Genomic DNA, 24,637 nt, shown 5'->3' with positions numbered 1-24,637 from the left:
AACACAATTTTTTTTTTCTAAATACATTATATATAATCATAAATTAATTGAAATTAAAAAATCATTTCATTAATCATATTTTTTATTTAAATTGACAATTCTCCTTTATACAGAATGGATTCAAAATTTGAAACATATGTAAAAAAAGTAGAACTTTTTCAACTTAACTAATGAAAATGTTCCGGAAATACTGCGTCCTTAAAACATATATCAAATTAAACCTTACAATAAAATCTATAAGGTCCAAAAAAAAAATTGTCCCGACATCATTTATTCTATGGGAAAATGGCCATCGGATTTAAGGAAAAATGAAATTTTTATGTAATAATCACTATTTAACATGAACTATTTTAATAATTAAAACTGGCATAACTTTTTGATAAATGAACAAATGAAAATAATTTTTATTTATATTGAAACTTTAGATATTTTTCGTTTATTTAATATAAATTTTTTGAAAATCTGACTCTAAATACGACCACAGGGGAAATTCAAAAGGCAATTATTGCAGACATTTTAAGCTTTTCCAATTTAATTTTTGAAAATTTTCCGGAAATATTGACACTTTTAGTTAATCTTAAATTAAAAAGTTAATAAGGAATGATTACTAATTCTATTTAAGTGATGTATTACGATAAAATGCAATAAAAGTACAGCTTTTCTGATAAATTTTCTGTTAATAGTAATTATAAAATTTTTTGGCTGCATATTTATGTTAACAATGCAATTTTTATCTATTTAATGATGGCAATTTCAAATATGCAAGTTTAGTTATAAGTTATGGTTAAAATATTTTTTTTTTATCATAAACTTTCCCAAAAAACATTTTTAATAGAGTGATCCGATGTTTTAAGAGCAGGATAGAAAAATCTGTCACCTTATCATCATCATTAATAATTATTAATGATGTCGATAAGGTGACAGATTTATAATTTAAGTAATTTAAAATTTAAAAAAATTCGGGGAAGTGTAATATTTTTTTAAACATTTTTCATTCAATTATATCAGAGTAAAAAAATTTTACTATGAAAATTTCAGCATTTTTGAAAATTATTATAAAATTATAAAAAAAAATCTAGCTAAACTAGGATCCTCTAAATTTATTTTTATAAAAATAGTCAGATTTTCAAGAGCAGAAGCAATAATTACGTTTTTTAATATACAGAATGATCCAAATGTATAAGTCATAAAAATTTGAAAATACAGAGTGATCCAAATATATATACGTTATAAAATTAAACATATAGAGAGATCCATTTGACTTGGACATAAAAATTTGATAATACAGAGTACAAATTTTTTCTATTTAATGATGACAATTTCAAACTTGCAGGTTGAGCTAAAAGTTATGGCAATAAATTCATTTTTTTTTTATTATAAACTTTCTAATTAATAGACAAAAAAAAGTAGGTTAAAAATGATTAATTCTAACATATTAAAAATGAAAATCAATAATAATAATTTGAAAACAATATTAATTATAAATATTATATATTGAATTTTTCAATCTGAGAATTACTAATCAGGATACAATTAAGGAAATAGAATTTGATATTGCTTTTGTAATTATTCACCAATTTATTATTTGCATCGAAGCGTTTCTTATGATAGTGATTTTAATCACTGTCAGATTAAATCTATACTGGACCCAACTATGACACGTCCTCATTTTGTCCGCGACCCGACTATGCTGGTTTTTTTGATTATTTTAGCTTTCTATGAGAAGCTGAGAAGGTATTGGTTTTGATGTGTGTTTTTTTTTTTGTGTCTATTACCACTTTTTCTCAGCTCTCACCGAACAGATTTCTTTCAACAATACGTCAAAACATCACAAATCGTATTTAGTCGAAGACATTACCCTCAAAAATTGAAAAAAAATCCCTCGTTTCCCGTAAATGGGGGAAACCTCAAAAAAAATTACAAATTTAAAAATCGCTAATTTTCGAAATTTTTTTTACTTAAAATTGCTATAACTTTTTTAAAAATAACCAAATTAATATAATTTTTTTTATATAGATGCATGATATCATGACTTTTAATTTGGTATATTTTTTTTTATATTTGACCCCTTACCTGCTCACAGGAGGGGATTTAAAATTACAACTTTTTCACAAAAAATTAATTTTTTCAGCTCGACTTTTGAAAATGTTCCGGAAAGTCTGACACTTTTATATATATATTAAATTAAAGCTAATGTAATATACTTTATCATGGGAAAAAAAATGTCGGACTCTATTTTATCTTCACTGTGAAAATGGCTACCGAATGCTATTATTTTGTGAAAATTCTCGATTTTATTTTTTACATTTTTAACATTATAATACTATAACTAATTGAAAAGTGTATGGATCAACATAATTTTTTTTGAGAAATAATATTTTTTAATAATCCCTTTTTCATTCGACATACTTTATCTTAATCGANATTTGACATACTTTATCTTAATCAGGATATTAATAAGGAACTAGCAGATCATGTAGCTTTTGGAATAATCCACCAATTTTTTAAAATTAAACACTATCTAAAGATTTGCATCGAAGCGTTATTTTTTATAGTGATTTTAAGCACTGTCAGATATTATTATACTTGATCCAACTATGCCACGTCACCACTGTGCCGCGACTCCCCTGTGCTGGGTTTATTTTGAATTAATAATAATAAAATATTACATGATTGATCACTGTGCTGGTGTTGACGCTGTCACTGCTACAATGACATCCCGCAATGTATGAGCGAAAATAAAGTAATTGAAATTTATAACGTATAATCAAATATCATACGTAACTATGTATTTTTTTTTAATTTTCGACAGCCATTTGCACATAGAAGATAAGATGTCGATAAGAATTTAAAATCAAAAATCGAAAATTTTAACACAAAAATAGTGTTTTTTGAACTACGGCAGCCGTTTAAATTTTTTGGTGGAAAAATTGCTATTTTGAAACCCCACTGTGGACAGGAACAGGGTCAAAAGTGTACAAAAATACATCAAATGAACAAAAATATTTTATTGATTTGTTCATTTAAAAAAAAATATATGGCAATTTTTGAGGTTAATGACTTCAACTAGGTACAATTTGTGATCTTTTGGCATATTGTTCATCAAAATCGGTCCAGTAAGATTTCAGATTGAGTAGTAACAGACATAAAAATAGAACATAATAAAAAACACATCATAGTAAAATTAATACCTTTTTATCTTCGTATCAAAGCTAAAATATATATAATGTTTTAGTAACATGCCTTAGATTAATCACGTATTATAATCATATCGTCATTATGTTGTAATAATTTTATAAAATTTTTATTATGATTTATTGGTATAATTCAATTGTATATCTAGAGAAATTAAAAATATCTACTCCTACTTATATTCCTATGAAGATTAATTTTAGGTGAAAAATAACTACTAAGTCATTAGTGAGAACAAAAATGTTTGAAGCGTAATAGGTTTACCGTTAAAAATATTTAATTTTTTATTTTAAAAATATTTTAATTTTGTGATAAAATAAATAATATTAAAATTTTTTTTTTTTAATTTTACAGTACAGCTATCATAATAGAGGAAACTAATATTTCACAAGAGCAAATATTCGAAAATATTAGCTTGCATAAAGAAGTTTTAATCAGTGTTAGACAACAACCATGGTCAATTAGACGAAAAATCAAAATGGTACAGCAAGCAAAAGAATACGTTAAAAAACATGAAGGTCAGCTACAAGAACGTTTGGCAATGAGTAAGAGTACACGAGATATGTTGGCTAGATTTCATATTCTTATTGTGAAAGTAAATAATAATAAATTTTGATTTAAGTTTTCTATACTAAAATTTTTAATATTGGGTAGCAATGGCAACACAGCAAGCGAGAAATGTCAAACTTTATTAGTATTCTTATTCCTTGGGAACTTACCATCAAAGAAATAGAATCACAATTTGGGACTGTGGTTGCTTCTTATTTCACATTTCTTCGGTGGTTATTCTGGGTAAATTTTGTAATATCTGTTTTTTTAGCGGCTTTTGTAATTATACCCGAAGTAAGTTTATCATTATCAAAATATTTTTATTTTCTAATTTCTTGGGTTTCCTAGGTTCTAACAACCAATGCTGATAATACTGGAGAAAGGAAAACATTATTACCTGAAGAAGATATTAAGTCTATAGAATTATCAACACTTATTAATGTTGAAGGAGTGTTTTTACAATCACCTTTATTTTACGGGTATTATTCAAATAGACAGAATTTGGACATTGGTTACCAACTGCCTACAGCTTACTTTATTGTTGGTCTAGTGGTGTATATATATAGCTTTGTTGCAACATTAAGGAAGTAGGTTCTTAAATTAAGTTCTCATTTTAATAATATTAGTGTAATCGGAATACTATTTAAGAATGGCAGCAAACTCAAGACTAAGTAAATTATCAGAAAAAGATGACGAATGTGTTTTTTCGTGGAAACTATTCACTGGTTGGGACTATATGATCGGAAATGAAGAAACAGCGCTTAATCGTATATCTTCTATTATACTAGGATTTAAAGAAGCATTGCTTGAAGAGGCTGAACGTATGAAAGACAACCGAAAGTATGATTTTTAAAAAAATTATTTTATACCGTATGTATTTTATATAATAAATTTAAATATTGTTGTTCTGTTGCTTTCTATTGATGTTGTGACCTCGGTTTGTTCCGATGTCACAGATTCTGTGTGTTAGTCTTACCGTGTATGAGTTATCAGCGAGTGTCAAGTCGTCTGATGTACTATTGTTTAATTCTTAAACTTAGTGAGAAGATTATAAGATAAAATTCAGTACTTAATACTATTGTTGATTTATTGTAATTACAATAATAGAATAGTAAGTAGTAGTAATAGTAGTAAATTCACTTAGTAATACGACGGTGGAACTACGACTAATTATTATCAATAATATTTGATCCGAATATTTACAAGTCGAGTGGTAAGCAATGTGCTGGATCAGCACGACTTGTGCAATAGTTCATAACATCAAACTCGATACAAAATTAAGTATCTTAAAGCACAATGATCTTGAAATTAGGCTTTTGAAGATACCTCCAGCACAAGTAAAAGATATTCCTTTGTATTTCTCAAACTTCGTAGCTACTAGCATTTTTTTTTCTCGTAATGCATTCTAAAACAATCAGATGGAACAAGTCGCGAGGCATTAATTCCCTTGAGTTACTTAATATCGTTTATTTGTAATAATAATCATCACTTCATTTTAGAAATGAATATTGCGTCAATAGAGGCCATGTTTTCAATTAAAGACATGAATACATCCGTAAATAATCTAAATAACTTTTCTGAATTTTGAGTAATGCTTCGTATGAGTTTTTATTATTAAGTAATACCTTTTCCACTTAATATTCAAGCTAAAATATTATAAATATAGTTGGAAGGTGATGGCATTAAGAGTATTTGCTAATCTAAATATGATATGGATGCTTGGAAGTTCATCATACGCTGTTATGTGGGCTGTGGCAAGATCTATGGAACCAGATGCTGAGTCGACATTATGGAGAAAAAATGAAATCACAGTTGTCACGAATTTAATTAGCAATGTTTTTCCGATGGCATTTGAAGGTTTAGGTGTTTTAGAGAATTATCATCCAAGAACAACACTTCGATTACAACTAGCTAGGTAAATAATATTAATTATATATATATTTAATTAAAATAGATCATCTCAAAATGTATTATTATATAAGGACTACATTATCAAAAATACGAAATATGACATTTGCGTTTTTAAATGTCCTTAAAATAAAAATTAATATACAGTACCCAAAACAATAGTAAGAAAATATAGATATAATAAAAACATCAAAATATAATGTTAAATAAGTAAACAGTATTAACAATTAAGTGATGGTCAAGGATTCAATTATTATTATTATTATCATATGGTATTTAATAAGCATTGTAACTCAATAGAGTTATTAAAAAATAAACTTAATCAAAATAAAATATAAAAATAAAATAATAAAGATATAATATAATTAGTAAGACATATGGTAACTTCTGTGTAGTGGCGTGGCCCTTTATAGGAGAACATCGAGTGATCCCAGCCAGGCCAAAGCCGTATCCGAAAGACTGTAGATATCGTTAATTGTTCCATTGAAAGCTCGGATCGGCAATGTCCCATGATATGCTCCATCGTTTAAGACAGGTGGCTGCAGTCGTACGCAAGAGAATCTTTCATACCCCATTTGAATAGCATTTCTACACATTTTCACTTAGGAGAATGGGTCCTTGATTAGTTTTTGTCAAGATTTGATAGGCTCCAATTTGTTCTCCAGTCATTCTCTCCATTGAAATAGTTTTCAATGAGGTCTTTCGCTGTTAAACAGACAGGCTTCCTCGACTTGAGTCACAACGTGCAGTTCATAGGAGTATCTTTATGTATTGGGAGTTTATCATTGTGGGTATATTTAGACCACTCTCTTGCAGTAACTGTCAAACGTCGAATATGGAGTGGATGTATATGTAACTTTAAAGGGGGTTATTACTTGTGTTAATTTAGGGAGTACTTTGAAAGTTAAATATCAAAAATGCCACGAGTTTTGACGGTTATCGATGATAGGCGGGATTGAGTCACCTCGTGTGTTTACCCAGAGTGGTATGGTAGCAATACATACGAAACTCCAACCTAACTCTTGAAATAGATACATATTAAAGATATAACTCTGTCAAATAACTCTGTACAAACATTATTAATTTTATTAAATTTACTTGGTATATTTCTTATTATTGATGATCACTTGATTTTCCTGTATACTTACTTAATCTATGTACTTATAAAATTTAATTCTAAACCTTATATATACTTTGGCGAAATTATTATTTTCCTACCTTGATATTTTCTGTGACACTCGTAAATAAATAGATGTTGTATTTTTTGTACAAATATAATTTGATGACGGCGGATCACTTCTTGCATATATTTCGTTATGTGGAATGATCGAGCGTAGTGAGTGCCTCTATGAATATCTGCCTGCATCTGTCTCAGCATGCTCTTTATTTTTGACTTTTTATATTAAATTTGATTGTGGTTCAAAGGCAAGAAGTGATCACCGACGCTACCATTATTTCTTTATTAATCGTAATTTATTACATTTTCATCATAAATGATCTACATTTCATAATGTTCTACAGTTTGTTCTATAAAATCTTACACATTATGTATTACCTTATGTCTAACACATTATTATTACATATTGTTTATTATTTCCTGTTTCTTTTATACATGTATAATAAATATATGCTTTTTTCTACGAAATTTCATTAGTATATTTAAACATTTAAAATGTATATATATATATATATCTTATTTTTATAGGTATACATATCATTTTGTGTGATTGATTAATTGTAGTTTTAAATTATACATTATGACATTAATGATATACTGTGTATATCATGACATAATACTAGGTGCTACTGAATGGAGGTAGTTTTTACTACATCTGCAATGATATGCATGGTAAAATTAAGTTGTACATCAATTTTAGAACTGTATGCACTATTAAGCTATACAGGAGCAGCGTATTCTGCAGCTGAGTTGACTAAAGCTAATACGAATGTTCTAAGTGTTTCAGTTGAGGTTCCCCAAGTTGGTCTCGCCCGTATCCGTGTGGGATGGGTTACCTGTAGGCTGAGGATCCTTAGAGACAAGGGTCCGAGGTGATACAGGTGCCTGGAGCACGGGCACGTGGCCCAAACCTGCAAGGGCCCGGACAAGTCCAAGGGGTGCTTCTCCTGTAAAAAGGAGGGCCAAAGGATTGTCCGGGTGTGAGGCCGGTCTAAAAGGCTCCGAAGACAAAGGGGGGCCTGGTAAAAAGGGCCCTCCGGGTAAGAAGACTAGAGGAATGGCTGAGGGGTCTCCCGGAACGCAGCTCACTAGTGGATGAGATTCCTTCAAACGAATCTCAACCACTGTCGGGCTGCCCAGGACCTGGTCCGCCAGGCGGCGTACGAGATGGGTACCGACGTGTGCATCATCCCACACGCCGGATCAGTCTGGGACTCTGCCGGCTGGTTCTTGGACCGGTCCAGCAAAGCGGCGATCGGCGTGATGGACCGCGGCCTAAGGGTCGCGGACATCGAGTCGGGCGACGGAAACGTAGTAGCGAGGATAGACGGCATCGACGTCTTGAGCTGCTACGCGCTGCCCAACTTGCCGATCGCCGGACTCCTTGAGCCCCTGTCCTCATGCCTGCGGGTAAGGAGGCTCGGGCGGCCGTGGGACAGGCGCGGGGAAATAGTAGCCGGGGATTTCAACGCCCAATCCCCGGTCTGGGGGCCGGCAGACACGAATCAGCGTGGCGAAGATCTGTTGGACCTGATGTCGCCCCTCGGGCTGGTCTCGGCCAACAGGGGCTCCACCCTAACGTTCGAGGGTCACTCTTCGAGCTCGGTGGTGGACGTCACGCTGGTGTCTCCGTCGTTACACTCGCACGTGTCCGGTTAGCTGGAGGCGGAAGTGATGGAAAGGGCAGTATTCACCACTCAGGAGGTGGCTGACGCGGTGGCGCGCGTGCAGGGCTTGAACACAGCTCCCGGCCCCGACGCGATTCCAAACCGGGTGTGGGGGTTGGTAGACGACCTCGCCCCGGACTGGATACGCGCCGTCGCGAACCGCTGCCTCTCGGAGGGTGAATTCCCCACGAAGTGGAAGAAGGCCAGGCTGGTGCTTCTGAGGAAGGGTTACAAGCCCGAGGGTCTCCCCTCGTCATACCGACCGCTTTGCATGTTGGACGACTTGGGGAAGATACTCGAGCGCCTGCTCGTCACCCGGATAGAAGCCCACCTGGCCGAGGGCCAGTATGGTTTCAGGAGGGGGAGGTCGACGGACGATNGGGCCAGTATGGTTTCAGGAGGGGGAGGTCGACGGACGATGCGGCCTCCCTCTTGAGGGACTTGGCCCTCAGGGCCAAAACTGAGCAAGGCTTCGGGGTGGCGGTGAGCCTGGACATCCGAAACGCGTTCAACTTGTGCGATTGTCACACATCCTCGGAGCGCTGGACACGTTTCGGGTGCTTCCTTACCTCGGGTGGATGATCCGGTCGTACTTTAGCGATCGGGTCATCTCTTACGAGAGCGCCGCGGGCCCGAGAATCAGACCTGTTACGGGAGGCGTCCCGCGTTCCGCTACCACCGCACGTGCATGTCGTCTGCTACGCGGACGACACGCTGGTGGTGGCGGAAGGCGCCTCGTCCGAGAAGGCTGGATCCAGCAGGAGGGGAGTGGACTGAGCCTCGCCCTGGACAAGACCGAAGCGGTCTTGTTCACGGGCAGGTACAAGTTCTCTCCTCCATGGCTCGCCGTGCTGGGGGTGGAGATCCCGCATAAGGACTCCATGACTTATCTGGGCCTTGTCATAGACAAACGTCTAAAGTTCGGACCGCACAATACTCGTGCCCGAACAGTCGGTCCTCCTGTACGGGTCCCCGGTTTGGGCGGATACTCATGAGTATTCGTCCAAAAACCGTGAAATACCGTAAAAACCCTGCTCAGGGTGCAGAGGCGGGCGGCGATCCGGACAGTTTCAGCGTACCGAACGGTGTCCGGAGTGGCGGCGGGCATCCTGTCATCATTGCCGCCCGCCGACCTGCTCGCCGAAGAACGCGCCGCCGGGCATGAACTCCGCCGAGGCGCAACCGGTCCCTCGAACCCGAGGACCGGCTAGTGCTCAGGCGGATGACCATGCTCCGGTGGCGGACTCGCCTCTCGGAGGAAACGACGAGAGGCGAGTGTACCAGGTCCCTCATAGGACCCGATCGGCTGGACAGGTGGCTGGACCGGACATTTAATGAGTACTTACATCGTATTCGTAAAGCAGCCGCGCAGACGTGCGACCACTCTTCGGATCGCCCGGGAGAGGCTGATAGCGCTTTGCACACCCTCTTCCGGTGCGAGGCGTGGGTCCAGGAACGGGACTCTTTGGAGTCTCGACTAGGGTCCACGTTCCGAGTCGGGTCCATGGTGGACCTGATGTTGAGGAGCCGGAAGGCGTGGAGGCTCGTCCAGGCGTTCGCCGAATCCATCTTGTAAAAGAAAGAGGTAGAATAATATGCTAGTATTTGGTTTCCAAATATAATAGTTGGTTGGTATTTTGCTAGTTTGTTATTTAAGTGGAAAGTTGTAGCTTCCGTTTCTTTTATGTTCGGTTTTAGGCTCCACTTTTGGAAGAATTTTTGGAGTTTTTCTAGATCTTGATCGAGTATGTCTTCATTATTTTCAAATTGTACTTGTTGTGTAGCTATCGTGATTTCGTCGGCGTATGCAAATTTTCGAGAGGTTGTAGCCCGTAAATCGCTGATGTATAGATTGAAAAGAGTGGGCGCCAGTACTGAATCCTGGGAAAGTCCATTATTCAGTTGTTTTGTCGAGCTTCTGGACTATCCTATATGAACTGCAAAACATGAATTCGTTACACATTTCATTTGACAGCTTTTAAAAAGTCAGACATTTGGTAGTTTTCAGATATTTGAACAATAGACTGTTCTGCATCTATTCGGCGTCATATGTAGCTGTTATCTATGAGCACGGCTGTTGTCTTTTTCTTATTATACAACCCTTTTTCAATGTAAGTAGTGAGAGCTGCAATATGATATGTAAAACTTCTGCCAGGTCGGAATCTGGCTTGTTCCATTGGTGTGATAGCATCAATTATTAAATTATTAAAGAACTTAATGAGTCACGCTCTTGCTCTTAGTCCAGTATGTTTTATGAATTCTGGATAAATATTGTCAAGTACTGCCAGTACTCTTCCAGGTTTTATCTTAAGTATTTCTTTATTTATTTTTTCCAGCGAGAAAGGGGCAGCTTATGTTGACCATTCAGTTGATATGTTTTTTATGAGTCTTAGGTTTGATTTTGTAGACTTGGTTATTTGTTTATTTCATAGCGCTTTAAATAGGTTTATAATACGATTTGCTACGAGATTGAGGTTAACTTAGTTTTATTTGTTTGCGTTATATTTGCCATTTCCACCAGCCTATGCTTTACGACTTGAGTGTTTGAAGTCAGTGTGTTCAACAAGATTCAGACATTTGTCCTGCGTTAATTATTTAATTCTAGTATTGATTTCTATGCTTCATTGTCACTATTGGTGTATAGTCGTTGGCACTCCTCGATAAAACCAGGGATGTAGGATTTTTGGGATCCCCCTTTTGGGATGAATTTTTTGGCTGTGCTTATAATCAGTTTAGAGAAACGATGGTTACTGGTTGTATTATATCCCCATGTAATATAGTTGCTAATAAAGTTAAGCTCAAATTATTGATTTCTATATGGACGATAAATATGTTGTTATTTTCAATAGACTGTATAAATTTCCAGTTTAAATTTTCCCTAACATAAATTTTAGTACCATATTTATTGTGATAAGTCGCTCCATCTACTGCATATTCTTTGATAATACCTCCTTTCAATATTGTTCCTCGTCACTTGTGTATTTCCTGAATCAGTAATATATCTATATTTTGCTTTAACAGAAACATTTCCAGTATTTCGGATTTCGCTCTGCTAATGCCTTCTATGTTTATTTGCATAATGCGGGTGGAACCCCTTGTCATGTATCCCTGATAAGGGCTATTTTGATTTTTTATTATTGTTGTTGCTGTTGATGTTTGAATTTAGCGGGAGATACTAAAACCACAATCCACTTACCGTGATTCCGTATACTTTAGCCGAGTCGATAACAGATTATCGGCTTGTTATCAGGGTGCACTGTGAGGACACATATACGGGGCGCACCCCAAGGATTAAATATGAAATATCTACAGAATGTTTAAGACAATAAAGTTGACTACTTAAGTCATTAAAGTAATTATAAAGTTAAACCATATCCAGTTAATATTATTTGTGACCAATAAATTATTTTTTTACTTAAATTCAGCATTTATCTGTAAAGCAGTCAATTGTGATTTATCACAATGACCTACAATTAAATTTCATTCAGGCATCGGAATGGAATCTGTATTTTCTAAGTAGTATAACGACAAATGATTAATGCAAGTATGTTCAACTAAGCTATACAAGTTTTCATTATCAGTAAATTCGCAGGTATAACAAATATTAACTGGATAAAAAAATCATTTAAAAAAACTATATTAAATAAATAATTTAATAATGTATGAACAAGCTCAAAAGAACAGAATAAAAGAGACATGTCTCCAACTTTAATAGGTATTTTCTACATAAATATAGAGAACCCAATGAGATGTTCACCATTCCAACTTTAAAGTCAATTAAATAACATTATAGAATGAATGAAAAATGCACATTGTAGTATTGAGATAAAATGAATAAGAATAAGAATACTACATTATAAATCCAAAAAGTGATGCCGAATTAAAGAATTAGTGTCATAATTATGATGGTCAAACAAAATAAAAAGTTCTTTACTTTTCTGTCGTAAAACCCGTCCATGATAAATGTTAACGATGATGTGATGGATTTTTTCAAACACAACCGTATCGTTTTCCAATCCGGCTGGATAACTTATGGAAAAGGGTAGTGGATAGCGTGTCCACAGCGTTGGTTGATTGCTAATAGATATAGCGATGTTTAGGATAAGGGAAACACAGGTGGTAGGACAATTTATTAATATAATAAATTGAAATTCGCGTATGTGTAACACTTTTTTAATATATTTATCTGTGACCTTATACAAACCATAATTTTGTTACATTACAAAGTTTAAACACAATATACATATTTCCGAATTAAAAATTAGGGAGGGTTGGTCCCCTAAATCCCTCTTAATACGCCAATGTTATTACATTTATTAAAAACACTTTCAAATAAGTTTTTTTAAAAAATTTATTAAATATTTTTGAATTTTCAAGTATTAGACAACATTTTTTTTTTCTTTAATTTGATATTTGTTTACAACAAGGACTAGTCAAGAGGTCAATTTTTTTTAATTAAAGTAAATTGCATAAGCCTTAATTTAAGATATATATATATATTAGGGTGGTCCTTAGTTATAGAAGAAAATTTTTTTTTTAAGAAATTCAGAGTCATGGGCTCAAAATTTCGTTAGGTTTACTGAAAAAATGAAACTGATAAAATTTGAGTGCAATAAGTCAACCCCTTCACGTGCCTCAAAGGGGTTGAAGTTCTTCAAAAATGGGGTGGATTTTCTTTTTTTGAGTGTACGCTCTTTATTTTTGAAGTTTCGCCAAAAACACGAAGAACAATTTTTATATAACTCAATTTGAACAAAAAATAAGGTAATATATTATTTTTTTGTAAGATTAATATTTTTTCGTAAAAATAAGAAAAATCAGTTTCATTTAATTTTTAAAAAAAAATTAGTTTTCAGTTATACTTTTCCAGTGTCTTAAATTTTAATTGTACGCAGAAATTGTACAGAAGTAATATTAATCACCGTGATATCTTCTATAAAAAACGTTATTTGAGTTTTTTTCGAATTATGAATCCTTTCCAAAGAAAAATTTAAAACAACTACGAAAGCGTGTTTTTTTTTTTAAATTTTTTTTGCATGTATGTTTTTTTGTTCATAAATTAACAAGTTTTCTTAGTTATATTAAATAAAAAAAAACAAGAAACACAATAAAATAATAATTGTTTATCACAATAATCATTTTTCTAATTTGAATATTTTTTATTCTAAATTTCTTGGCTACATCTGGGATACAGCTGGCGATATAGTTGAACCACCTAAAATAGTCCAAAGTAAAGGTTATAATAATTTTAAATTTTAAATTTTGCAGTATTATTATATAATTTGATAATTGTAATATAAATTGCTTTTGATTTTCATCCCAAATTTGTCGTTGAATTCTGTCGTTTACTATTTTTGTCGAGGACAATATTTCTTTGGCGTTATTGTATTCATTATTTATTTCCATGTGGTAGGATCTACATATATAAACTTGAATTTTAATTTAAATCGTTGGAATAATTTCCATGAATTGTTGCTGAGCAACGAAAAACGAACATCTTATTCTAGAAAATCTGATAAATCTTCATATTTAAAATTAATTTTATATTTGAATCTTCATTTTCTTCTGGCTCTTCATTCGTGCTCTGTTCATAACCTTTTAATATTTTTTTTACCATTCGCTGTTTAGTATTAATGTCAAGTCGATCGTCAAATAAAGAAAACACAGCACACTCATCATTTAAATATCATAAATGGTTTATAAATTTTTTTATAGCTACTTCTTCTAGTTTATTATTACTGTAATTTAATAACTTTTTTAATAACATTAAATCATTTATAGGAGCTACTATAATATTCGCAGCTAAAAATCACATTTTAATATAACATTCAACTACAAAACAACATATATCTTCTAGTGCATTTACTTCTTTTGAAGGCACAGGTAATTGACTCATTTCTTCAACGTTTTTCTCCGTATCAATATCTTCGTCCTCGGAGCTAGAGCTGCTATAATATTGAGTTTCGGCTAAATAATAAAATACTTCGGTATATAAAAACTGCTTATTTATAATGTACTGAAATTATTGTGTAATATTTAATAATTACTTGTACAATTTGCGATTTCTAACTTCTCTTTTTTCTTTTTTCTTGTCGAGTAATTTTACGTTTTTCATTACCTGTTAACTTCATATCAATACCAAGGATGCACCCTGGGCGGCCATTTTTAAGTTGTGACAATAAAAACTGTTTGTCTTCTTCAATACTCATCATATTCAGAGCTTCGATATGAGAAATGTCAACGAGGTTGTCTAATTCTTCAGAAAAAATATTATAATGTTGTTCTTGTGTTTTTGTTTGTCTAGATTTATTTTTGTCCAACTTTCTCCATTTCTCATACAATTTTTTTAATTTAATAACACAGCCTGAAGAAAACTGTGTAGGAATACGCGATTTTCTCCAAAATATTGAACACTCATCTATTACAATTATTATTTTATTGTGTTTCTTGTTTTTTTTTATTTAATATAACTAAGAAAACTTGTTAATTTATGAACAAAAAAACATACATGCAAAAAAAATTTAAAAAAAAAAACACGCTTTCGTAGTTGTTTTAAATTTTTCTTTGGAAAGGATTCATAATTCGAAAAAAACTCAAATAACGTTTTTTATAGAAGATATCACGGTGATTAATATTACTTCTGTACAATTTCTGCGTACAATTAAAATTTAAGACACTGGAAAAGTATAACTGAAAACTAATTTTTTTTTAAAAATTAAATGAAACTGATTTTTCTTATTTTTACGAAAAAATATTAATCTTACAAAAAAATAATATATTACCTTATTTTTTGTTCAAATTGAGTTATATAAAAATTGTTCTTCGTGTTTTTGGCGAAACTTCAAAAATAAAGAGCGTACACTCAAAAAAAGAAAATCCACCCCATTTTTGAAGAACTTCAACCCCTTTGAGGCACGTGAAGGGGTTGACTTATTGCACTCAAATTTTATCAGTTTCATTTTTTCAGTAAACCTAACGAAATTTTGAGCCCATGACTCTGAATTTCTTAAAAAAAAATTTTTCTTCTATAACTAAGGACCACCCTAATATATATATATATATATATATATATATGTATATACATAGATGAGAGTATTTCTAGAACATTTTTAAAAATTGAGTTAGACAATTAATTTTTTAAGAGAAAGTTGCCATTTTTAATTCCTTGAGGTTGGAAAAAAAAATTATTTTATAAAAATTAATAACTATTGTTATGTTCAAATAAGTTCTCATAATCGGGTCATCTTTTCACTTTTGCACATAATCATCGTCAACCTTTTCCTTCTGTCTGTAAAATAAACCAAATATAGAGTAGAAAAATTTCATATGGCTTGGCTATTATTATGGCAACTGTTAGGAACAGGACTGAACTGTGAACGAACTCCTATTCCTACGAAGGCGACAAGAGGAAAGCCGTTTAGTCAGTTGATTTTCTAAGGATAACTATCTGATTTATTTGTAGAGGAAAGTGCATGGAGTAGAGGGATAGGGAGAAATAGGAACAATTAAGCTAAATAAAAATTATAACATCAAGTATTATGAGAGTAAAAGTAAATAAAATTTGTACAGTGAGCAAGCCAGCTAACTCCAATGCGCTAACTACCGTACCTGTGACATTTGTTCAGTTAGTTCCTTATGATACATGATTTGTGATAGTGGACTGTATATGTGCTCAAGAGGTAAAGTGAAGGTGAATATTCATTGAAATCAGTAAATTTATTGCAATGAGCAAAGTACAAAGAGTAATATTTAGTACAGACTTAAATTCAATTATTTTGTACAATTATATTAACAAATGAAATTGAGTAATTAGTAGGTATTGGACATAAAAAACAAGTACAATTGTTATAAACGTTAACAAAATTAAGATAGGGATAAGTAATAAACTTGTTCAAGAGAAGTAGTTGAATCAAATATATGAAAATAATTATTATCAAATTATGAGTTAATAAACATCTGGACAAACCATTAGAGTTCAATAACCAAAGGACAGAGTTAATTTTAATCGTGCAATGACCAGTGGTCGATTAAATCAAATTGTAATCATAATGTAACAAACAACTAATTTCATTAAACAATAAACAGTCAACTCAGATACACTATTAAATGAGCAACTCAACTATTTAATTACTTTAACTTATGTGGACTTATGGACTGGATTTGCTTTAGACTACAACATGAATAACATAAAGAAGTTATAGTAATATAAATTACTAGAAACTTAACTACACTTTGACTTAACTAAATTCTAAATGTAATATTACTGGACAATTGTACCAAGGGGCTCGCACTTTAACAGTCTCCTGATTGTGGTCTAATAGAATGATTGTATTATTACAATCAAGAATAGAGTTAATATATCTAAAGTTTTTAATACAAAATGACAATGTACCTTATGGTCAATGTGAGCTAATGTGCGAACCACAAGGTATAAGATAAAAAATATTAGATTTACTATTGAAATTATTACCAGTTAAAAGTATATAAATTTGATCTCGGATTTTACTGCCGGTACACACGGCTCACAATCGTATTTACGAAACGAAAGATAAAGCAACAAAAATGACGAAATCTTAGTAATTACACAATAAAAAAAAAATTAAAACAGTTTTAGGTTATGAGTCACCACAATATGATGACGAGAGCGAGACAAAAAAACGCGTTTTTACAAACAAAAATAAATAAATTAGGCGGCGGATCTCGAAAGAGTGAATTATAAACTATAACGGCCAAGCGTCCGATGAGTGAAGTGTTATCACCAGCTAATACACTATCAGTATGACCAACTTGAGCGTTCACCCGAACAACAACATTATATTAATCATATGGACTTGGAAAACGGAACAATTTTATTATGTGGTATATTATCCTTTGATTTTTGCAAAGTGTGCGTATTTTAATGTTTTAAGTAATTCTGTTTTTATTTTGGTTAACTGACCACATGGCTTGTTTGTTATTTCTTTAGATAGACTGTACAATCTATACAACTATTCAATTTTCTGAAATGGTTAATTTCCATTATTTTTTTTTTCTTCCCCTTTTCATGAGTTGACAGGTACTGTAAGCGGTCCTCACACGATCAATATTATTGACAGTATTTACATTACTGACAGTGTACTCCTCACACGGTCATTATAAAATATTGACAATACTCAGTTGGTTTGGCACTCGACTGTTTGTTTTTGGTAACTGTGTCTTTATTTATTTAAAAATATTATTTTATTATAATGGACGAAAATTGTAAAAAAGCGTGCGTAGCAATTATCTTAGCGTTTTCTATTCCAAGTAAATGGATTACTAATAGGAAACGATGGGTAAAAGAATGGATTTCCAAACGTAAGAAATTTTGCCATATAAATCTTATAAAGGAAATCCAGCTTTCCGACCCGAAAGACTACCATAATTATTTTCGAATGAACATTAACATCTATAATAAACGATTAAGCATGGTGGAACCATTAATAACTAAAATGAATACTAACATGAGGGAATGTATACCTCCAAATCAAAGGCTGGCTCTTACTTTGAGGTACCTTGCAACTTGGCGATCATTTGAAGACTTGAAATATTCTGCAGTTATCTCACCAACAACCATAAGTGAAATTGTTATGGAGACCTGCGAAGCGATTATTACTGTTCTCAAGGATCGCATTCAGGTTAATAAAATTATACTTGATATAGTGATTTATAATAAATAATTATTTTAGTTATATACGACAAAAACACTTTTTATTAGTTTTTACAATATAATTTGTATTATTATATTATATATTATTACATATTATTGATAATTTTCCTCTTTGAAACTTGAAAAATATGATTGTAATACATTATCTCCCGATGTACTTGTAGAATGTTCCGTCCAACTATGCAATGTATATAGTGTTGATGAGCGACTAAAATCTGTCGATGCCGTCGATGGTAGAATGTAATTTTTAATAGTACTTTGTGGGTTAATTTGAACTGAGTTTCTATTTAATGTCCCAAGTTGATCCTCAAACAAAACATCATTTATAGCTTTTTTAGTAAATATTTTTTGATTTGAATCCAACGTTTTAAGTTTATTTGCCTACACTTTTGCTATGTCTAAATCTCTATCTTGGTTATTGTCTTTAGCTAAATAACCACATGCCGAGGATAACAATTGATTTTGTTGAGCTACAGTTACAGAAGACTTGAGTTTTTTTGATTTAGGTCGTACGAAAGACGGGCTATCATTTATATCAACTAATTCACCCAAGTCATTATTATCTCTCTAAAATCAAATAATATTGACTAAATTAAAAAAATAATATAAAAATTATTCGAGAGAAATTGTTTTGAAATATAAAAATGTTATTTATTTAAAATAATATATATTTCAGCTCCCGCAGACTACCGAACAATGGAAAAACATAGCAAATGATGTTTGAGGCAAATGGAACTTTGAAAACTGCATTGGCGCTATAGATGGTAAACATGTTAATATAAAAAGACCTTAAAATTCTGGTTCTATGTATTTCAACTATAAAGGCACATTCAGCATAGTATTAATGGCAATAATTAATGCAAATTACCAGTTTATTATGATTGACGTTGGCGCTAATGAACGAATTTCAGATGGAGGAGTACTCTATTATACCAAATTTTGGGAAAAATTTCAAAATCAAACATTAAATATTCCACCTCTATCGTGTTTAAAAAATACTATTGAAAAACACCCTTATGTATTTCTCGGTGATGAAGCATTTTCATTACAGACTAAATTATGAAACCATACAGTCAACACGATTTGACAAATAAGCGCCGTATTTTTAATTACCGTCTTTCGAGAGCCCGTCATGTGGTAGAAAACGCCTTCGGAATATTAGCCAGTCGATTTGGAATTTTTCAAAAACATATAAACCTCGGACCAGAAAAAGCGTCTATAATTACATTAGCCTGCTGTTATTTGCATAAAATCTTAATTGAACTTAATAATCATCTTTATTGTTCAAGAAATGTATTTATAACAGAAAATTTGGAGACATGCGAACTTCAGATTGGCAATGAAATAACCAAAAATGTGTTAACTTCGTTGAAAATAAATTCTATTCGAACTATAATAGTGTCGATGCGAAAATTGTAAGAGACAAATATTGCGATTATTTCTGTGACGTTGGTCAAGTCCCATGGCAATTTAATATTATACATTAACTATTTTGCTTTTGTTATACTTTTAAAAATTAAATAAAATATCTCGTATTACCTCGTCATTATTTGAATCATTGTTTATCGATGAAATGCTATCTACTGGTTTTTCCAAATCGGCCAAAAATGTCAGTTCTTCAAATAACCAAGTCGAAGGCTGGTATATGTCGTCAGCTCCAGCGCCACTTCATTTAGATTCATGAACTTTTTTTAATTTTTTACGAAAATTACTTCGTAAAGTATTAATTTTTTTTTTTACATCATTTAGAGTAGCCTAAGGCTTAATTAACTTATATACAACTAATAATTCATTATAAGCAGCTCTTTTTTTGTTTCTATTACTATAATCTTTGCAACGAACATCCCATAAATATTTAAATTTTTTATTGTCGGAAATAAAAGCACGTAATTGTCGTTCCTGACTTTTGCGCGCGCTTGGACATTCATCCCGTGCATCTTCCATCGCTGCGATGTCAATACTGACAGTACATCAATACCCACCTCACACTATCAATAATATTGTCAGCAGGGCCGGATTTAGGGGATGGCTGAGTGGGCTGCAGCCCAGGGGCCCCCGCAAATTTGGTATACATTGGTATCACAAATATGATAATAACTGTTTTTTAATAAGTAAAAAAATATATTTCCTTGTTTATATTGTTTATGTACAATGGAGTTCGCTCAAGGTCCACCACATACCTAAGTCCGCCCCTGATTGTCAGTATCCGAAATACTGTCAATAATATTGATCGTGTGAGGACCGCTTTAGTGTGGTCAGGGTAGACATGGTGAACATATCATTGTATTCTCTACATTTATGTAGAGGATACCCATTGACGTTAATGACTATCCATTATATCCTGACCTATGCATTAGATTTGTCATGCTCATATCCTTTTTCTTTATTTTGCATTTTTAACATCTTAAATTGATGACTTGATATTATGTTTATGACATTAAAATTTAAATGATCAGTTATCTACTTAATATTTTGTATATCTCTGCTGTTTTTTATAATGAAAAATAATAATAATTGTTTAATAATAATAATAATATGTGAACATACTGTTTAATAGCACAAAAAATAATTTGATGGATTATCTTCTTCTTCTTCTTCTTGGGTTTATTGGGCCTTTAAGACCATCCCGTCTCACAACCAAGCTTCCAGCCTTCTCTGTCCACTGCCAAATCCCTCCAATTGGACACACCTCCCATCTGCTTAACATCCTTTTTTACATCTTCCCAGCGCATTCTTGGTCTTCCAAAAGGTCTTTTACCTACAGGATTTTGTTCAATCACTGCATGTAGAAGTGGATTTTGGTTCCTCCAAGCATGGCCGGCTCATCGTAGTCTTCTTCCTCTGATAATCTTCAATATATTCGGACCACTATATAGTGTTTCTAGTTCTATATTCTTTTTTCGTCTCCACTCTCCAGTTATTTCGTCCTTGATTGGGCCATATATTTTCCGTAATACTTTTCTTTTAAGGTTAAGGTTAATAAATCTCTGTTTATCCATTTTTCTAAGTGGCCATGTTTCTGATCCATATAATATAACCGGTCGTATCAGGGACGTATATAATTGTTCTTTTATAATTTTCTTTGCTCTTGAATGTAGTATCTTAGTGAGTCCAAAGTAACATTTATTCCCAGCTTGAATTCTCGCTGCTACCTCGTTTGCTATATTATTTTTTTCAGTCAAAATAGTACCGAGGTATTTGAACTGTTGTACTCTTATAAATTCGTAGTGATCTATTTTTATGGACTGACAAAATGGTAGCTCTCGTCTACTCAAGATCATATACTCCGTTTTTTGTTCGTTTACGTATAGTCCTACTTTTGTTGCTGCTTTATACAATCTACTAAATAATGTCTTCAATCTATCTTCAGATTCTTCCATCAACAATATATCATCCGCATAAGCAAGTATACTTATCGCCGTGTCTTGTAGTCTAATACCTTCATAAGGTTCAATTTTCATTTCCCTTATTACCCTCTCTAAAACCACGTTGAACAAAATCGGCGATAACGAATCGCCTTGTCTTAGTCCTGAATTCACTCTAACCGGGTCAGTTATTGAATTTCCCACTTGAACCCTTGCTTGAGACCTTGCTCCATTACACTGATCGATATTAGATTGACTAGTTTTTGTGGGAAATGAAATTCTTTCATAATATTCAGTAGACTGTCTCTATGAATACTATCATATGCTTTTTTAAAGTACACGAAAAGTGTATGTATTTCTTTATCAAACTCCCATTTTTTTTTGAAACAATTGCCTAATTATGAACATCTGGTCCGTCGCAGATCTACCAGCTCTAAACCCTCCTTGATGGTTTCCTATTATTTGTTTTGCTTTTTCTTTAATTCTGTCTAAGACACAATTCGAGAATATTTTATACGCTACGTTAAGCAAGGATATTCCCCGGTAATTGTTACAATCCTGTCTATCACCTTTTTTGTGAATTGGGCACACCAGAGCCACCTTCCAATCCTCTGGAAGTTTATCTGTTGTTCACACCCTGCTAATGACTTGCCAGATCCATCGTATTGCATCTTTTCTTCCATATTTTAAGAGTTCCGCTTGAACACAATCCTCTCCTGGGGATTTGTGATTTTTTAATCTTTGTACTTGTACTTCAATTTCCTCAAGTGAGTGGTGTTGGCATTCTTGTGTATTTATGTTCCTAATATTAAGGAGAAATTTTTCGGTTGGTTCCTCACAGTTTAGTAGATAGTCAAAATACTTTCTCCATTTTTCAGCTATTTCTTTCTCTGTAGTTATTAACATTCCATCATCATCCTTAAGAAACCGTTCCTTCTTTTTAAAATCTCCTTTTAAATCTTTCACTCTCTTATACATATCGCGGGTCCTATTTAACCTAAAGTCCTGTTCTGCATCTTGCATAATATTTTGGATATACTTTCTTTTTTCACATCTTATTATATTGTGAGCCTCTTTCCTCCGTTTCTTTCTCTTTTTTCTTATCCCTAAGGTTATTTTTGCGGTATGTTGTACAGCACCTCTAATTTTGCCCCAAACATCATTCACATTGTCTGTATTTATTATTTGTTGTTCTTTAAGATTTTCGCTGACTTTTTTGCTGTAATTTTTATATATGTCAACGTCTTCTAACTTCTCAATATCATACCTCTCTATTGTATTTAATTTGTGCATGCTTTGCTTCTTGAATTTTACTCTTATCCAGATACCTAACAGAAGATGGTCGGAGTCTGCGTCGGCGCCTTGTAATGTTCTCATATAAGTTATACCATTTTTAAACCTTTTGTTGACCAGTACATGGTCAATCTGGTTCTTGTGCCTCCCATCCGGTGACACCCAAGTATATTTGTATATATCTTTGCGTGGGAACATTGTGCTTTTAATTATTAAACCTTTTCCTAATGCAAAATTTGCTAGTCTTGAACCATTATCATTCGAGTGTTCATGGAGTCTGTGTATTCCTGCCACGTCATAGTATATCCTTTCCTTTCCTATTAGCAATTAGGTCACCTAGTACAATTTTTATATTTCCCACCGTTGTATCAAATATCTCCTCAAGTGTATCGTAAAACTCTTCCTTTTCTTCCTTATCTTTATCCTTCGTTGGCGCATGTACATTGATATGTACACTATATGAAGGTCTTTATCCTTTATGGTTAATGTCAAAATTCTCGGGTTTACATCTTTGAACTCTTTAATCATATGTAGAATTGATTCATGTACAGCAAAACCAGTCCCTAGTTTGTGCCTTCGTTCGCTTCTTCCATTTATGATTGTTGTTTGTGATATTTTCGTTGTTCCCGCATTCTCCAATCTCATCTCTTTTAACGCCATACACTTCATTTTGTATCTCTCCACTTCACCTACTAATTCCGCTGCTGCTCCAGGGTTGTATACAGTTCGTATATTCCAAGTACCACATTTTAAATCCGATATCCAATTTCCAGTCGTTTTTCCCAATCTAGTCCGAGGCTTGTTGTTGTTCGAATCCTGAACATGAAGTTTTTACAGTACAGGTTGTCGGCCTGTAGCTAACCTATCTAAAGATAGGTGTCAGACTTATCTTTCGATAACCCTAACGACTAGGGTACGCGGGGTCGTCACACCCGTAGACTTAATAAAGTCTCCCTTGCGGGAATTTGATGGATTATAGCAATATTAATTGGACATTTTTTTTTATTTACATTCTTTCTTGTGACTCATGAAGTCACTTTTATAATCTTAGTCATTCTATACATATTTCCTATGGCATCCTTGACCATAATTTAACTATGAATGTATTAAAGTTTTCATTGATTGTCTAATTGCTTGAAGTGCTTAAAGATGTATCCATGTTTACAGTTAAGTTCTGAGTTGCAGCCACCAACTAGCAACCATCACTTTGAAGATGGACTGTGCAATGAGTCCGAAACTTCAGAACTCTATGGTAAACATGGATACATCCTTATGTACTTCAAGCATAATTTAATTGTCAATATTGTTTTTTTATTTAACTTTGTCTGTTTAACATTACATTTAGACATTTCTATTATAAATTTATCTTACCTCTATTATTTTGGGTTCTGTGTTTTTATTTTATTGATTAATTCAAGTTTAATGATCATTTTTTATTTTATTTTGCGATGTTCATGAGAAAATCAATTGTTAATAATTGTTATATTAATTTAATATTATTAATCATAGAACCTTATTTCCTCTAGGATAAGGTACAAAATCAACGATGCTCCAGTTTTACCTTTGGCTTGCTTCGGCCAATGGTAGACTCTTCTTGGGGTTATTGTTAAAGTTAGGCTGCTTATATAAGTTTAACTTACAACTTATATGAGCACACTTGCTTTTTATTTTAATTTTACACCCTAATTACTTTTTAAAAAATGTACAACTAGGTAATTTTTTATTTTAAATTATCTTACAAGGGAAGGTCATAATAATGAGGTAACCTATTTTTATAAAAATCTAACTTATATTGAAT

General features: G+C 32.9%; 1 protein-coding gene across 6 annotated transcripts in view; it reads left to right on the top strand.

The window, feature by feature from the left end:
• Positions 1–24,637, top strand: part of LOC126895873 (transmembrane channel-like protein) — an 89,246-nt gene that overhangs the window by 26,279 nt on the left and 38,330 nt on the right. For 5 of the 6 annotated variants that reach the window (XM_050668157.1, XM_050668159.1, XM_050668154.1 and 2 more), the window contains 5 exons: positions 3,547–3,787; positions 3,847–4,035; positions 4,090–4,328; positions 4,390–4,581; positions 5,408–5,656. In XM_050668157.1, the coding sequence (XP_050524114.1) occupies positions 3,547–3,787; positions 3,847–4,035; positions 4,090–4,328; positions 4,390–4,581; positions 5,408–5,656 (1,110 nt within the window). The remainder of the gene's footprint in view (positions 1–3,546; positions 3,788–3,846; positions 4,036–4,089; positions 4,329–4,389; positions 4,582–5,407; positions 5,657–24,637) is intronic. The other variant, XM_050668156.1, reaches the window with a different exon arrangement.

This window comes from Daktulosphaira vitifoliae, unplaced genomic scaffold (genome assembly GCF_025091365.1).
Source record: "Daktulosphaira vitifoliae isolate Bord-2020 unplaced genomic scaffold, ASM2509136v1 Scaffold_1, whole genome shotgun sequence".
In the NCBI taxonomy this organism is placed as follows: Eukaryota; Metazoa; Arthropoda; class Insecta; order Hemiptera; family Phylloxeridae; genus Daktulosphaira; species Daktulosphaira vitifoliae.
The sequence above is the reverse complement of the archived record's forward strand: the minus strand, read 5'-3'. Positions and strand labels throughout refer to the sequence as shown.